General features: G+C 46.6%; 1 protein-coding gene across 1 annotated transcript in view; it reads right to left on the bottom strand.

The window, feature by feature from the left end:
- The window catches only part of TENM2 (teneurin transmembrane protein 2), a 689205-nt gene that overhangs the window by 13356 nt on the left and 658148 nt on the right, over positions 1-17701 (bottom strand). Inside the window, exons 25-26 of the mRNA XM_015141369.3 lie at positions 4322-4618; positions 659-2273 (exon numbers count right to left, since the gene is read on the bottom strand). Of these exons, the coding sequence (XP_014996855.3) occupies positions 659-2273; positions 4322-4618 (1912 nt within the window). The remainder of the gene's footprint in view (positions 1-658; positions 2274-4321; positions 4619-17701) is intronic.

Raw genomic sequence — 17701 nt, 5'->3', positions numbered from 1 at the left:
ATTCTCTTGGCTCAGCCTCCTGAGTAGCTGGGCCTACAGGCATGCACCACCACTGGCTAGTTTTTGTATTTTTAGTAGAGATGGGGTTTCACCATCTTGACCAGGCTGGTCTTGAACTCCTGACCTCAAGGGATTCATCTGCCCCAGTCTCTCAAAGTGCTGGGATTATGTGGGTGGCGTGAGCCACCATGCCCAGCTGAGTTCATTTACTTGTCATGATCACTCTGTGGGATGGTTTTATCAGTGCCTTTCACAGGGAAGGAGACTATAGTTCAGAGAGATTGGACAACTAGCCTAAGGTCCTTTGGCTTATAAATAGAAGAGAGGGAATTTGAACCAGATATTTCTGACACCAGAGCCCTATTCTCTCTCCACTTCTTACTGCTTTCCTCTGTTGGGGTAGGAAGGGCTTTTAGAAAGTTATTTCAACTGACTAGACATGAAAGTGGCTGGGACATCTTCAAACAGTCCTCAGGACTGCTCTGTACTGGCGTCTCTCTACTTTTCTAGACACTGTAGTGCTGCCAACCGCATTGCCTGGGCTTTATGGCCCGTGGGCTTCTCCTACCATCAGATGGGAGACCTTCCTCCCAAGTTCCCTACGGCAACAACCACCCTGCAGGGAGCCACTGCCCATCCTTGGTGGTAGAATCCTCACCTGTCACGTAGTTCTTCAAATCTAGCTCACTGCTGAGAGGATTGTTGCTCTTGAACATGTACAGGTTAAATGGGGCCGGCTCCTTGCCCACGTTTTTCCACATGGTATAGTCTGGAGAGGTCCATCGTCCTGCCAGCACATCATAATCACGCTGAGTGAAGTGGACCAGCTTGGTCAGGGGGTCATAGAGTCCCCCATGGAAGCCAATGACCATCTGGAAGTCGGGGTTGGAGTCATAATAAATCTCCCCATAGGCCGTGTACTGCAGCTGTTTGATCATGAGGCCATTGATGCTGAACACAGCCAGAGGAGTCCCTGTGTTATCAGAGGCAACGTAGTACTCCTCCCCACTGCTGCTCTCCATGGCAAAGAGGTGGCCCTGGAGGTCGTAGTACAGCGAGGTAATCTCCGAGTTGGAGTGATTGTAGACATGGGTGATGCGTGTCGGGTTGTGGAGGTCAGAGTAGAAGTACTGCAGGTGGTGGCCCAGGTTGGTCTTGTAGGAAGCCCGCCGTCCTACGCCATCATAGCGGTACTGGACACTCCACCCGCTGGCCTTGTTGTAGGCTCTTGTTAGGAGGCCCTTGGAATTGTATTCAAAGATGTCAGACCCTCTCTGGCACAGATAACCATCATCGTCAATTTTGTACTGCACATCCCCGAGTCTGGTTATCCGATCCCGGAGGTCATAGCGCAAGGGCATGAGGCGCACACTGTTGCCTGGGTTCAGTAAGTGGAGATTCCCATTAAGGTCATAGCTGTAGCGCCAGGTCGGGCGGTCATTGACAGCCACACTCTGGAGCTGCCCGTCCCCATCGTAGTCATAGGTGTACTTCGTGGTATTGGCATAGGGCCCCAGTTTTAGCTCCCTCTTGATAACCCTGCCCATGCTGTCATATTGCACCGTCATCCAGTACATGAGGGACCGGAACATCTCATACTGGACCTCCTTGATCCGCCCATGGGTGTCAAAGTGTTTGCTGAGGGTCATCACGGCAGTGGTGATAATCTGGTTGATGTCATAATAGATGACTCCAAACTTACCGAAGTGTTCCACCTTGCCAGAAATCTCATCATAGCGGTAGAGGTCAACGGGGAGAGGAGTCTCACTTATGACGGGCTTGATGCTTGCGATGCGGAAGCTGTTGTCATGATAGGTGTAGTCAAACCTGGCGTTGACCATGCCTTCCTCAGAGAACCTGTAGATCTGCTTGTCTACCAGGGGCCCAATCTTCCGGTACCTGATGGTGCAGGAGAAGCCCCCACTTTGGAGGTTGACCATCTTCAAGACACCGGTGGTCTCGTCATACCCGAAGGTGACGGCGGTACTGTCGTAGACAATCTCTGATAACTTGGAGAGTTTCCCATACTTGTAGAACACCTGGCGTCCAGTGCCCAAAAAGGAGGTCTTCAGGATGCGGCCGTCGTCACTGTAGTCGAAGATGACCGAAGCATTGCTTTCAGGCGGGTTGTAAATGTTGCGGATGTAGCCGATGGAGGTGTGTGTGGACATGCTGTGCCGGGCCACGCTGGGCATGGTGACGGCAAGGAGGCGGTCGGAGGAGTCATACTCAAATATATACTGACGTTGGCTCTGAAGCAGGAGGACCATGGACTGCAGAAAGGAAAGGGGAACAGAACATATCAGTTGGCTTTTGAGGACCAAGCATTCAAACAGACAGAATTTAGTCCATTTCCCCACATGTCAACTCAAAAGTCATGAAGAATGGGAAGCTTAGACCAGATTAAACAGATTGATTTCACTGGACATGCCAATCCTGATGGATCATGGTGGCTGCCTTGACCAGCGCTTCCCAAATTTAATATGCAAGCAAAATACTCAGGATCTTGTAAAAAGGCAGAGTCTAATTTGGTAGATCTGGGGTGGGCCCTGAGAATCTGCATTTTGCAACAAGCTCCCTGCAAATACTGATGTTGCTTGGATGATACTGTAAAACTTGAGGGCTTGGACAGCTGAAGTGAGAGGCATGAGGTTTACCTCCACGCTCAATAACAGGGAACCCCAAGATTGCTGAGAAATGACTGCCACTGGGTCCAGCAGGGGAGCTGTGTGACACACATACCCTGATTAAATCTAAAAAAGAGAAAATGCATCCTGTATTTTTTTTTTTTGAAACAGAGTCTCACTCCATCACCCAGGCTGTAGTGCAGTGGTGCAATGTCAGCTCACTGCAACCTACTCCACCACCCGGCTTCAAGTGATTCTCCTGCCTCAGCCTCCCGAGTAGCTGGAGTTAGAGGCATGCACCACCACGCCTGGCTAATTTTTGTAATTTTAGTAGAGACGGGGTTTGACCATGTTGGCCAGGCTGGTCTTGAACTCCTGACCTCAAGTGATCAGACCACCTGGGACTCCCAGAGCGCTGGGATTACAGGTGTGAGCCATTGTATCCAGCCACATCCTGCATTTTGAAGCTACTGCAAAGATGAAATAACCTAGAATCACTGATTCTTTGGGAAAAAAAATGACTTCAATTAGAGGCAATTGGGAGATTCCTGCTCCTCTGGTCCATCATTCCTGTATTTCAGGCATAACAAGGACAGCATTCAGGAAGGACCGAGGGGACGGCAGTTCTGTCTTGCAGAGAGGTAACATCTTTGTCTGTGGGTCACCGCTGTAATGAGTTGGTGAGAAAGGAAGGAGCGGACCTGCACCGAGGGGAGTCTAGGTGAGAGGCCCAGGCTGAGCAAGCCCCTGTCTAATGACTACATGGCCAGGGCAGCCTTCAAAAGTCTTGACACGTGCCCAAAGGGATCTTTTTTTTTTTTCATACCGCCACTCCAACTTGACCTTTTTCCAGCCCGAAGACCTGAATTTGGCACTTTCAGACACAGGGAATCATGTAGAGAGAATTCATGGGCTGTTTCAGCCAACAGGACAAGTAGGAGAGGGTTGCTCTGTGTGCTTGAATTTTAGGCAAAATTCCCCATCCTGATGGCTTAATTTAGGGTAAGGCAGAAATGAATCACTGCATTTCCAATTCATAAGTAATGATGAGCCGCGCTGCCAGTGGGATGATTCTGTCCGCTTCAACGGCACTTTTTTCTTTTTTGGAATAGAATCAGACAATTCGTCCTTTTTGCCATTACTGAGTGTCTAGCACCCCCACCCCCTACCCCAATGGTAATAGTGCTGAGCTATGAATAACATTTGCCTTCAGATTTTCCTCCCTCTGTGAGGGTGGGAGCAGGAGGGAAGTCCTTGTAGAGTTGAAGTAAAGATGTTAAGATATCTCATGGCAAAGCGTATCAGGCTAGCTTACAAGAGCAGCAGGAATGGCCGGGTGCGGTGGCTCATGCCTGTAATCCCAGCACTTTGGGAGGCTGAGGTAGGCGATCACCTGAGGTCAGGAGTTCAAGACCAGCCTGGCCAACATGCAGAAACCCGTCTCTACTAAAAATACAAAATTAGCTTGGCATGGTGGCGTGTGCCTGTAGTCCCAGCTACCTGTGAGGCTGAGGCAGGAGAATCGCTAGAACCCATGAGGAGGAGGTTGCAGTGAGCCGAGATCGTGCCACTGTACTCCAACCTGGGCAACAGAGCGAGACTCCATCACACACACACACACACACACACAAAGAGTGGCAGGAATAACAGAAATAACAGAAAGCCCTTGCTGTCAGGGCAGCATGTTCACCTACCTTGTCAAGGTAGGAGTAGCTCCACACTTTCCCGTCGGCGAACATGCGGGACACGATGCGGCCTTGCTTGTCTATGTCTGTCCTCTCACTCATGGCCCCACGCTGAAGCCCAGCCAGGCGCCCATTGAAGAAGTATGACACGTTGACGGCTGCCAGCCCGCTGCTGGGGAGCCAGAGGAAGGGGCGGCCCACCTGGTCATAAATGATCCTCAGGGTGAACTTCCGGTGGTCATCATAGATCTTTTCAGTCCGAATATTTCGATCATAGTCGATGGACAAGAGATTTCTTCCATGGACCTAGGAAAACACAACAGGCCTGGTTTGAAAGACATCACCCAGGCATGCCGGCTCAGGCTTCTGTGGAGGACATGGCTGGCATGGCCAGGGCATAAGTGTTCATTGGAGGAAGAAATAACCCCAAAGTTAGAGTAGTGCTTTCTAAACTCCTTATCATGGCACAGATAGAAAATAGCAATATTTGGCCAGGCGTGGTGGCTCACACCTGTAATCCCTGCATTTTGGGAGGCCAAGGTGGGTGGATCACCTGAGGTCAGGAGTTTGAGACCAGCCATGGTGAAACCCCATCTCTACTAAAAATATAAAAATTAGCTGGCATGGTGGCACGCACCTGTAGTTCCAGCTACTGGGGAGGCTGAGGCAGGAGAATTGCTTGAACCTGGAAGGTGGAGATGGCAGTGAGCTGAAATTGTGCCCTATCTAAAAAAAAAAAAAAAAAGAAAAGAAAAGAAAATGGTAGCATTTGTATGGTGCAATAGAATATAAAAGTAAGGCAGCTTATGGACAGAGACGACTGACCTGGGCATGGCTGCGATGGACAGTTAGGTAGGCTGTGCACTGCACAATTACAAAGGGTGCCATAGGATTGTAGAAAGTATGAATGGTGAAACTTGTGCAGTGTGCAAATTATACAGCAATATACAATAAAGCTGAACCCTGGAGTTTGCGTGGGCTGCCTGGTCACCCTGGGGGCAAGAGAGTTTGCATATTTGCACACTTGTAACTCTTTTTGGCACATCATTAGCTGAAAAGCTAATGATCTTTAAGAACAGGTGCCATGATTTCTTATGAAATCTTTTTTTTTTTTTTTTGAGATGGAGTCTCGCTCTGTCACCCAGGCTGGAGTGCAGTGGCGCGATCTGGGCTCACTGCAAGCTCCGCCTCCCGGGTTCACACCATTCTCCTGCCTCAGCCTTCTGAGTAGCTGGGACTACAGGCGCCCGCCACTATGCCTGGCTAATATTTTGTATTTTTAGTGGAGACGGGGTTTCGCCGTGTTAGCCAGGATGGTCTCGATCTCCCGTTCTTGTGATCCGCCTGTCTCGGCCTCCCAAAGTGCTGGGATTATAGGCGTGAGCCACTGCCCCTGGCCCTCTTATGAAATCTTAAGTAAAGTTACCTAGAAGAGTGGAGAACAGGGCTTAGAAATCCATATTTTACAAAGATTTGGGAATACGAAGCCCCATTCCTAGGTGAACTTCTTTCCTTCTAATATCTAGAGAAAAATCTTGCCACTGTCAAGAATGCGAGACACAGTGGGTAGGCCTCAGCAGGGCTAGGGGATTTCCGACAAAGGGATGAACTGATTTACTTAGATTTGAAAGGAATGGGGAACACATCAGACACAATTTAATATTTATTTAGAAGTTGATCTGATCAGAGAAGAAAGCCTATCCCAGAAGGCAGAGCTGGGAGACTAGACTCTGGTGAGGGGCAAAGGAGAGGGACTCCTGAGATTCAGCTAGCCCTGAGTGGGTGTCTGGAAGTGAATGAAATGAGCCAGATTCAGCCTAGACTCTCACAACTTCACTGACTGCAAATCCAGATATCCCTGGGGTGGCTGCTGAAGGCAAGGGATGATGTAAACAGGCGGAAGGAAGAGACTCGAGAGATGTCTGGTACCTCCTCACTTTACCCTAATAATTCAACAGCACTTACTGGTAATAATGATGATAGTGATGGTGATGATCATAGTAATAATAACTTTTTTTTTTTTTTTTGAGATGGAGTCTCGCTCTGTTGCTGAGGCTGGAGTGCAGTGGTGCAATCTCAGCTCACTGCAACCTCTGCCTTCTGGGTTTAAGAGATTCTCCTGCCTCAGCCTCCTGAGTAGCTGGGATTACAGGCATGCACCATCATGCAAGGCTAATTTTTGTATTTTTAGTAGAGACGAGGTTTCACCATGTTGGCCAGGCTTGTCTCAAACTCCTGACCGCAGGTGATCCACCCACCTTGTCCTCCCAAAGTTCTAGGATGACAGGTGTGAGCCACCGCACCCAGCTGATAGTAATGATGACTTTAATATATGCTGAAGACTAATATATACAGGCATTGTATTGGGCATTTTGCATCCATAGTTTGAGTTGTTGCTCACAAAGACCATTTGACAAATGAAGAAATAGCTTCAAACAGAGAGGTTATAAAACTTGCTCAAGGTCACACAGCAGTGAAGTGGTTGGGTTGGTCTGGAACATAGGCCTTCAGACTTTAACCAGTTAACCTCTTATACACTTCACCAGCTTTACTGCTTCCTGTATTGTATGTCTACTGAGTGTCCTGAAATGTGTCAAATGATGGACAGACTGTGAAGCCTTTTCACAGCCCTTGAAAGCTCCGCATTGCAGCTTTGCAGGGGGTCGGGGGGTGGTGGTGGGACAAGGAATAATTCTAATACCACAGACACTTGTATTCTGAGAAACAGCTTTGTGCCCAGGTAAAGAAACACATTTTGCAGCTTCCTTCAGAGACAGGGGTGACCAACAAAATGTAAGTGGTTGTTGTTGGCTGGTCTTCTGGAAAATATTCTTGAAGGAAATTGACTCAGCTGAGAGGTAGGCAATCTTTCATTGTTCCCTTTCCTCCTTTTCCTGGGTGAAATGTGTATGTGATGGCTGGAGCTCCAGCATTTACCTTGTGACTATGAGGTGACTTTGGGGCTGGAGACCTCCAGGATGACGGCCTATCCAGAGAAAAAGAGTCTAGATCTCTGTTGATCTGGGTGTCATCAATGTTAATCCATACAGCCATGGATTGCTTTCCCTAAGCTCCTTTTAGATCGTAGGAAAATATGATTTTCCTATGTAAAGTGTAAATCCTTTTTAAACCCTTGCTATTGCTAATCTCTGTTACTAGCAGTGGAAACTAATCTAAATTGATACAAGCCCCTGATACTTTGGCAGGTGCTATGCTAGGTACTTTACACACCTGATCCCATTTTCACTCTCATGACATAGAAACCATTTTACAACAGAGCAACTGAGGTCTACAGGAGTCACATAACTAAACAAGTGGCAGAAGTGGAATTTGAACCCAGTACTACAGATTCTCCAAACCATTGCTGTTTCCATAAGGTTGTCTCAGAGAGAAGATAGGATATTTATCATAGGACAATTAGAAAAGAGAATGCATAGGCCAGGTGCATGTGTCTCATGCCTGTAATTCCAGCACTTTAGGGGGCCGAGATGGGTGGATCACCTGAGGTCAGGGGTTTGAGACCAGCCTAGCCAACATGGTGAAACCGTGTCTCTACTAAAAATAAAAAAAATTGGCCAAGCATGGTGGCGTGTGCCTGTAATCCCAGCTACCCAAAAGTCTGAGGCAGGAGAATTGTTTGAACCCGGGAGGCGGAGGTTGCAGTGAGCTGAGATCATGCCACTGCACTCCAGCCTGGGCCAAAGAGTGAGACTCTGTTTTGAAAAACAAAGAAACAAAAGAATAAAAAGAAAAAGAAAAGAGAATGCATCAAAGCATGGGGAGAGGAATAAAGTTGGTGAGTTCTTGGGATTATAAGGAACCCTAACTTCAAGTGGAAGATTCCTATCAACAACTCGCAGCAACTGGGAACAGTCAAGATGGCAAAGGCTGAGTAGTGAGATTTTTGTTTTTTTTAAACAGGTCCAAAATTTAATGCCGTCTGAATTACTGGGGGTTGGAGTCATCATTTTCAGAGCAAAACACACAGTGGGGGTCAGAAAGATAGATCATCTCCTCTGCCAACAGAAGCTTGGTCACATTGGGTTGGTTCATCTGGGACAACTGTGGAAGGCCACCATCATTCTTAAACCTATGGATTTCAGATTTTGGTTCAAGACCTCTCCAACATTTTGTTAGGCAGGATGAATGATGCAACAACAATGAGGAAGGATTTTCAGGGTGTTTGACTTCCAATCATGCCTACTTATTTCCATCCCCTTGGCCATCCTTAGTTTTTCCTCCTTCCCTTTCCTTATTTTTTTTTCCTTTTTCCTTCTTTTTGCTCATATCATAGGGCCCCAGTGCGTTTATTAATTATTGAACATTGAGTGTCGGCTAATGCCAGGGTTGGTGTCTGCTCTGGTATACAAGGAAGAAAAACACCAGCAATAGCAACATGCTGAGCACTTACACAGGCTGAGTGTTGTTCTCAGCATTGCCCTTGTTTTTTTTTTTTTTGAGTCGGAGTCTAACTCTGTCGCCCAGGCTGGAGTGCAGTGGCCAGATCTCAGCTCACTGCAAGCTCCGCCTCCCGGGTTTACGCCATTCTCCTGCCTCAGCCTCCCGAGTAGCTGGGACTACAGGCGCCTGCCACCTCGCCCGGCTAGTTTTTTGTATTTTTTAGTAGAGACGGGGTTTCACCGTGTTAACCAGGATGGTCTCGATCTGCTGACCTTGTGATCCGCCCGTCTCGGCCTCCCAAAGTGCTAGGATTACAGGCTTGAGCCACCGCGCCTGGCCTGCCCTTGTTTTATCTAATTTACACAACACTCTCAGGCAGGCACTATTATCATCCCCATTTTACACACAAGGTATAGATGGGTTCAAGTGACTTGCTCAAGTTTAGATAAATACTAAGTGGTAGAGCCAGGATCCCCATACAGAGCTTGCTGTCTTAACCTCCAGGCTGTACACCTCTAGGATTGAGGGGTGCTGGACCACGGGCTTTCCATCAAGCGTGCAATTCTAAACCACATGGAATGCTCTCTTAAAGCACTGCTGCTCGGCTGGCTCCGCGCCTGCTGAAGCAGCTCCTCGGGGAATAGGGGTTTGGGGCTTGTGGATTTTTTTTTTTTTTTTTTTTTTTGAGACAGAGTCTCACTCTGTCATCTAGGCTGGAGTGTAGTGGCACGATCTCAGATCACTGCAACCTCTGCCTCCCAGGTTCAAGTGATTCTCATGTCTCTGCCTCCTGAGTAGCTGGGACTACAGAGGTGCACCACCACACCTGGCTAATTTTTATATATTTTTAGTAGAGATGGGGTTTCACCATGTTGGTCAGGCTGGTCTCGAACTCCTGACCTCAAGTGATCCACCTACCTCAGTCTCTCAAAGTGCTGGGATTACAGACATGAGCCATGTGCCCTGCTGGGGATTTTTGATTTTTAAAAGCTCCCTGTGTGATTCTGACGTGTACTCTTGGTTAAAATACACTCAGTGTGATATAAGGCCTTATCTTTAGTTACCTGGGAAAGACCAACGGGAAAATCACATATATAACCATAATATAATCATATGTGTGTATAGATGTGTATATATGTGTGCATAATACACTATAATATGTAATCATGGGAAAGGCCAACATGCAAATAATATATGTGATCTTGACTATCATAATAATAATGATATTAGTGTGTGAGGGTGCTTAGATTATAGAAAGAACCCTGAACATTCCTGATCTCATAAGCTAAGCAGGGTCAGGCCGGGTTAGTGCTTAGATGGGATTACAGAAAGAACTAAATACTGGTAAACAAAGAAGAGGGGTCCCTAACCTCTGACTGCCACCCTGGGATTTGCTGCTGTTACTTAGAGCTGAGAGGCCTCTGACCATTGACTCAGGTGCACCAACTGTAAAGAAGTAATGATAGGTGCTAGCCATTAGCCATGGATAACTTAGAGTGGGTTTTTACTTGGAAATTTACCATGTCCCTGGGACAATGGGATTTTTTGATAGCACAGGTTTGAGTTAACTTTGAAATGTGAAAATTTCTATTAAAATGTCCAATCCTTCTAATAATGAAATCTGAAAAATTCACTGGAAGGTGAGCCAAGGAGTTCAGGCCAGTTGTGTAATCTAATCAAATTTCTTTAATTATGAGGGTGCCATTTCTAAAGGGGGGTGCCCTAGATGTGGGTGCGAGATGCTGGAGGGTCCAACAGGCACGATAGGCCCTTTGAGGATATCTGCCCCCCAGTTTAGAGCATGTGGGAGCTTTAATTTAGCTGCAGTGTTCTCTTATTCCGAATTAAATTACCCGGCTAGCAATATTTAAATTAACCTTGAGGCTTCCTGGAGAACATAAAAGTTATTTTGAATTATTTTCACTGCCGGGATCAGCACGATTCCCTTCCCAGTCGGCTTGGTAGGAATTCAGTGATAGAGAAACCAATTTTTAAATTAATACAATTTTGTGTTTGTAAGGAAGCCATTATTTTTAATTATCGGGCATTTTCCTCAGCCTGGCTTCCCCAGTTAATAAAACTCAGCTATTTAGCATGCTTTTTTATTTTTGCAGAGGGCAGACTTTGGGAGGTGGTTTCCCCTGTGGAATATTCCCCCAGAACGTTTTGATCTCACCAAGCATACGCCTGTCACAAGGAAGCTCATAAAAAACCTGGAGAAAAGGAAACGCTGTCGTCAAAATGGCCCTGCTGGGCCTATAACCGGTGACTCTAACTTAGCTCCAGGGGCAATGATGGGAGCTAGTGATTTGAGAAACATGAGGGAGGAAATTACACTGGGCTGGATCCCCTCCAGGAAATGGAATTGTAACGCAGCAGGAGAGATTTCAGTTAGATGTACAGAAGAACCATTTGCCCATCCTGCTTTGAGTATGGGAAACCCAAAAAACATTAGTGAGGGAGGTCACGAGAGTCTCCCTAAACTTCTGTTTAGAAACAGAAGTGTTTGCCTTGGAGAGTTTAGTTATTTACCTACCCAGAGGTAAAGCCTGGCCTAGAGGACATCTTCAGTTTCTTTCTGGGTCAGTCCTCTGGGATTTTATTTTATTTTATTTTATTATTTTTTATTTTTGAGATGGAGTCTCGCTCTGTCTCCCAGTCTGGAGTGCAGTGGTGTGATCTGGGCTTACTGCAAACTCCGCCTCCCGGGTTCACGCCATTCTCCTGTCTCAGCCTACCGAGTAGCTGGAACTACAGGTGCCCGCCACCATGCCCGGCTAATTTTTTTGTATTTTTTTAGTAGAGACGGGGTTTCATCATGTTAGCCAGGATGGTCTCGATCTCCTGACCTCATGATCTGCCCGCCTCGGCCTCTCAAAGTGCTGGGTTTACAGGCGTGAGCCACCGTGCCCAGCCTGGGATTTTAAAAGTAGCTATCCCCAGCTCCCATACAACAAGACTCAATGCTACACTGGGATCAGTGCTTGTGGAGACAAAACAGCTTGCTATAAATTTAATATTAGCTTAAATAATGCATCATTAGAAGGGTAAGCCTCTGCAAACACATTAAATAATGTATTCCCCAAGCAAACATTATTTTTGGATGATTTGCTGTTTTGGATGGAGGTCAGGTGGAAAGGTGGAAAGACCCGAGTTTGAGTGGCAGTTCTGACACTCATCAGTGCCACTGATTAGCTTTGCCATACCAAAACCATATCTTCACCACTCATGCCTCAGTTTCCTCATCCGTAATGGCCTGTGAACTGGTGAGTCGGGACTTTATCTTATTTTTCTTAGTGTCTCTATTTTGTTTTGGAAAGTGCTTGGTGCTCAACGAACATTAGTGAATAAGCAGACTGAATCAGACTGGGTACAAGAACCCTGCTAACTCTGATGATCTAAAGTTCCAACATGGAAAATCAAGAATAGAAAATATGATTAGGCTGGGCATGGTGGCTCACGCCTATAATCCCAGCACTTTGGGAGGCTGAGGCAGGTGGATCACTTGAGGTCAGGAGTTCAAGACCAGCCTGGTCAACATGATGAAACCCCGTCTTTACTTAAAAAACACAAAAATTAGCCAGGCATTGTGGTGCATGCCTGTAGTCCTAGCTACTTGGGAGGCTGAGGCAGGAGAATGGCTTGAACCCGGGAGGTGGAGGTTGCAGTGATCCGAGATTGTGCCACTGCACTCCAGCCTGGGTGACAGAGCAAGGCTCTGTCTCAAAAAAAAAAAAAAATATATATATATATATATATATATGTATATATATATGAGATTAGGACATCTGTGGTCTCCAAATATCTGAAAAGCTTCATTCCAAAGACCTATTAGAGTCATTCTGGAAGGCCCCTGGGACCTGGAATTCACAGGCAGAGGTGGGAGGGAGAGGGTTTTCATTATGTCAGTGGAAAATCTCATTCATTCATTCATTCATTCAATATTTACTGAGCACCTACTATGTGTTTGTTACTGGGACTGTCACTTAAGATAGAACAAGACAGTTATGACTCCTGCCCTAGGGGGGCAGGCCACAGGCCAGAGGGGGATAACTAACAACAGGAGAGCCAACAACGAAAACCATTTTTAGTGTGGTAATGGCAGTAGACACAGGGAAGGAACTGTGGCAATAAGGAAGGACATGGAGCCAGAGCTGGGACTGACGAGGATGATTTCTCGGAGAAAGTGCTACTCGGTGGGGGCCTGGGTATGAGTAAGGCTTGGACAGCTGAGGGTGGGAGAAGAGTCCGGGAGAATATTCCAGGTGGGGAGGGTCAGCAGATGAAAGCACAGGGGATGAGCAAGGGCCTTGCACAGGCAGAGCATGGCTGTTTTCAGGTGATGCTGTGAGTATTCTGGTGCAGGTGGGTGGTCCATTGGTAGGGATGCAGTGAGAAGGGGCAGGGGGTGTCTGGTATGGAGGCTCAGTTCAGATGACCGGAATAAACTATATTTGTTATCCTTTGACCTGAACTTCCAGGAGTCAGGTATGTTGTATATTTTCTAGTGTCCAAGAAGGAGGCTCCTGATGAGGGCTCATTTGCATGTACCAGGTGGATAATCTGCAGAAGATTTCTGTATTTCTAAGATCCTTAAAAGGGCCAACAAGATAAGGCTCTACCCCTTGACCTTACCCTCAGCTGGTTTACTCTAGCCACACTGGAGCTATCCTCTTCAGGATACAGGCAGGGCCTTTTGCACACGCTAGAGCTTTAGCACAGAGGCTTTTCCCCTCACTCCATGCCTGGGAAATTCCTACCTACTCTTCATTCAGTTCTCAGTTCAAATGTCATTTTCTCAGAGATGCCTTAACCTATAACATATATTCCATATTATCTCCACCCTACATTTTTCCCAAAGCACCCATCACAATTTCTTTTTTTTTTTCCTTTGAGAAAGAGTCTCACTCTGTCACTCAGGCTGGAGTGCAGTGGTGCCATCTTGGCTCACTGCAACCTCTGTCTAGCACGTTCAAGTGATTCTATTGTCTCAGCCTCCCAAGTAGCTGGGATTATAGGCGCGCGGCACCACGCCTGGCTAAGTTTTGTATTTTTAGTAGAGATGGGGTTTCGCCATGTTGGCTAGGCTGGTCTTGAACTCCTGACCTCAGGTGATCCACGCCCCTGGACCTCCCAAAGTGCTGGGATTACAGGCATGAGCCACCGTACCTGACCCACAATTTCTATATATTGTTTGTACATTTATTTGATTATTATTTGCTTCTCCTGCTAAGGTGTAAGAGCTAAAGACATAAGCTCCATTAGGGTCTTTCCACTTTTCCACATCATCATCCAAAACAGAAGCCAGCCAAAATTAATGTTTGCTTGGGGAATACATTATTTAATGTGTTTGCAGAGGCTTGCCCTTCTAATTATGTGTTATTTAAGCTAATATTAAATTTATCCCAAGTTCTGTCTGCACAAGTGCTGCTCACCATGTAAGGTGAAAACTTTTGTTCACTAATGTACACTCAGTGCCTAGCATAGTGCCAAGAACACAGGAGGTGTTTGAAATATAAAATATTAGTCACGTGAAGAATGAATGCATTGTAGCAGGAAGGAGCTGTGAAAATTCAGGCTTTCATAATGACTTGTGTGTGTTAACAGACCTGTTTGAGTGGGCTCCACGCAGAACTGAGTTCATGTGTGTGTGTTCACACGCACATAGGCACGCCCATCCCCCCACCTCACTTCTCTGTCACGGTGATTTGCCACATAAGTAAAAGTAACACATGTCAACACATAATTGCAATGTCATATTAATTATATGGGAGCCAAAACAAAATTACCGACTCCCACTTCTTCTTGGAATACTAATAACACTAATACTAATATCATGATGGAAGATTATCTTGGAAGCAATTTTTCTTTTGTTCTGCTACCTACACATGTAGCTGTTTCTTGCTTCTGCAATCTCTATGTAAATCATAATCAGGAAGAAATATCCTAGAGCATGGTTATATGCTTTCCTTTACAAAGAGAATCATCCTGCACAAAATCCATTTTAGGAAAGAGTAGAAGTTTTAAATCTTAATAGAAGGGGTTGATTTTAGCTCTCTCTTCCAAAAGCCTAGAAAAAAGGCTTGTTGGGGTGGGAGGCAACAGTGCCTCAAGAGATCCTCAGGGCCAGGAGTTTTGCCTTATGATTAGGCTTTGGAGGGATGGAGGATGTAGAATATATCTGGGATATTTGTATTTTAACCTTGTATCTCTTTCTTTTTTTGGGTATGGCACCTCTTTTCTCTAGGGCTTCCCTGTCTAGGTACTTTTACTGAGATGTCTATTGTAAGATACAGGTATGGTCATGTGACCTGTGCCTGCCTGGCTCATCACAGATCCCCATCTCCCTGACCAGTGATTGGCCCAGGAATGTGAACTCCCTCTGCCAGGTCAATCTTTCTTCCATGAGATATTTTATGAAAAATAGAAATGCTGGGGGAGATCCCTTCCTTTTTCCTCTGGGTTCACTTAGCTGGGATGATATAAGCCTGGAGCCAACTTTGGCTAAGTCTGCCTGACCACCTCCCTCCCCTGCAATGTGAAGAGGACATTAGTCTACTGTAGGAGAAAATTAGGTCAACTGCTGAGAGAGAAATCCTGCCATGGGATGGAAGGGGGCTTTGAGAAAGAGAAAGAGACAGATGTTCATCTGATATGGGTTGGCTGTGTCCCCACCCAAATCTTGATTTGAATTGTATCTCCCAGAATTCCCATGTAATGGGAGGGATCCAGGAGGAGGTAATTGAATCCTGGGGGCCGATCTTTCCTGTGCTATTCTAGTGATAGTGAATAAGTGTCACGAGATCTGATGGGTTTATCAGGTGATTATCAGGAGTTTCCACTTTTGCTTCTTCTCATTTTCTCTTGATGCTGTCACGTAAGAAGTGCCTTTCGCCTCCCGCCATGATTCTGAGGCTTCCCCAGCCATGTGGAGCTGTAAGTCCAATTAAACCTCTTTTTCTTCCCAGTCTTGGGTACGTCTTTATCAGCAGCATGAAAACAGACTAATACACCATTTAATGACATCTTGGAGTCTCTAAGGCCAGCTTCTCCCTTGTGGTGGCCCTGTTAGGTGAGACAGCACCTACCCTTTTAAGTTAGTCTGAGTGCACTTCCTGTCTCTTGCAGTGGAAGGATTCCAGACAGACATACGGGCAATGTATTTGTGAATTTATACCCACTTTGGTAGGGGAGCATTTACACATTAAGAAGAAGCCTATAGAAGGCACAGTTATCACATCTTTCTTTGTCACCTGTTGTCTGAGTACCCACCACATGGCACTTGTCACCAGGGATACTGGGGCGACCTGGTCCCTACACTTATGGAGCTTACAGATGCCATGATATAACTTCCTTTTTTTTTTTTTTTTTTGAGATGGAGTCTCGCTCTGTTGCCAGACTGGAGTGCAGTGGCACGATCTGGGCTCATGGCAACCTCCGACTCCCTGATTCAAATGGTTCTCCTGCCTCAGCCTCCCCAGTAGCTGGGATTATAGGCATGCGCCACCACGCCCAGCTAATTTTTGTAGTTTTAGTAGAGATGAGGTTTCACCATTGTGTTCAGGAGGGTCTCGATCTCTTGACCTCGTGATCTGCCTGCCTTGGCCTCCCAAAGTGCTGGGATTACAGGTGTGAGACACCACGTCTGGCCTGCTTCATGGTTTTGCAAGGCCAGAGTGAGTGAAGAAGGGAGTGGAAGACAACGCAGGCAGGACGGGGAGGAGTCTTTCAAAGGAGATATTTGAGGAGGTCTTGGGAGGCATAATGAAAATCTTCCCTGCACTGAGTTTGGGCAGGAATGAAGGGACTAATACTCTATTACAAAGCTTTTGGTGAAAGAATGTGGTCCTGGACTATCCATCCGCCATCATCTTACATTTCCCCAGGCTGTAAGGAAGAACCACTGATATTTTCCTCCACTAAGAGATGCCTCCATCTGGAGGACTGTGGGAAGAAATGATACCTAGGTGGGCTGGAATTTCACTGGGCACTGTTCTGTCATGATGGCTTCACTGAGATTTTTGGTCTTCTCTAAACTCCAGGAATGTTCAGAGCCTTGGGCCCTCAGACCCCTCAGCTGACCAGGCTCCCAGGAGCTTGCTGGTCCCAGGGAAGGTCAGACCATTTGCTTCATGCATGATACCCATGCATTCTCCCCAAATTCCCTGCTGTTCACATGGGGAGCAGTGATTACATGGTGCTGGTTAAATGGCTGCATTTCAAAGTTCACTTAGTTTCTTCCCCATTCCAAGAGGCAGGGCTGGGGCCACCAGAATCTTACATCTCTGGCTTGGGTTTCAGCTCCCAGCCACTCTCCTTTACATAGTCCTCAGAGCGTGGATGGCCACCCAGCCTTCCTGGTCTCCATGATCATGGGGAGAGCCTGTCAAAAGGTGAGCATGACACAGCAACCCTGCTAGTTGCCCAATCCTCGTGTGCTAGACAGCTCTCAAATCTCTTCCCCTACCTTCTTTCTTTCCTCACTGCTAGTGATTTAGTTTCTTGCTTGGACCCTCCTTACTGTCCCTTTCCTCCTGTCTATCTTGTCCCCTCCTCACCTGTCTTCCTCCATACCTGAGGAAGTCAGAGAGTTTTTTTTTTTTTTTTTTTTTTTTTTTTTTTGGAGACAGGGTCTTGCTCTGTTGCCCAGACTGGAGTACATTACAGGGCATGATCATAACTCACTGCAGCCTCAAACTTCTGTGCTCAAGCAGTCCTCCTGCCTTGGCCTCCTGATTAGCTGGGACTACAGGCATGCACCACCATGACAGGGTCTCCCTATGTTGCCCAGGCTGGTCTCCAACTCCTGGGCTCAAGGGATCCTCCTGCCTTGGACTCCCAAAGTGCTAGGATTACAGGCATGAGCTACTGTGCAGGGCCATGGTCAGCTATTTAATTTTTTTTTTTTTTTGGATGGACAGGGTTTTGCTATGTTGCCTAGGCTGGTCTTGAACTCCTAGGCTAAAATGATCCTCCCGCTTTGGCCTC

The sequence above is a fragment of the Macaca mulatta genome, chromosome 6 (genome assembly GCF_049350105.2).
Source record: "Macaca mulatta isolate MMU2019108-1 chromosome 6, T2T-MMU8v2.0, whole genome shotgun sequence".
NCBI classification, from domain to species: Eukaryota; Metazoa; Chordata; class Mammalia; order Primates; family Cercopithecidae; genus Macaca; species Macaca mulatta.
This window is presented reverse-complemented; position numbering and strand designations above follow the sequence as displayed.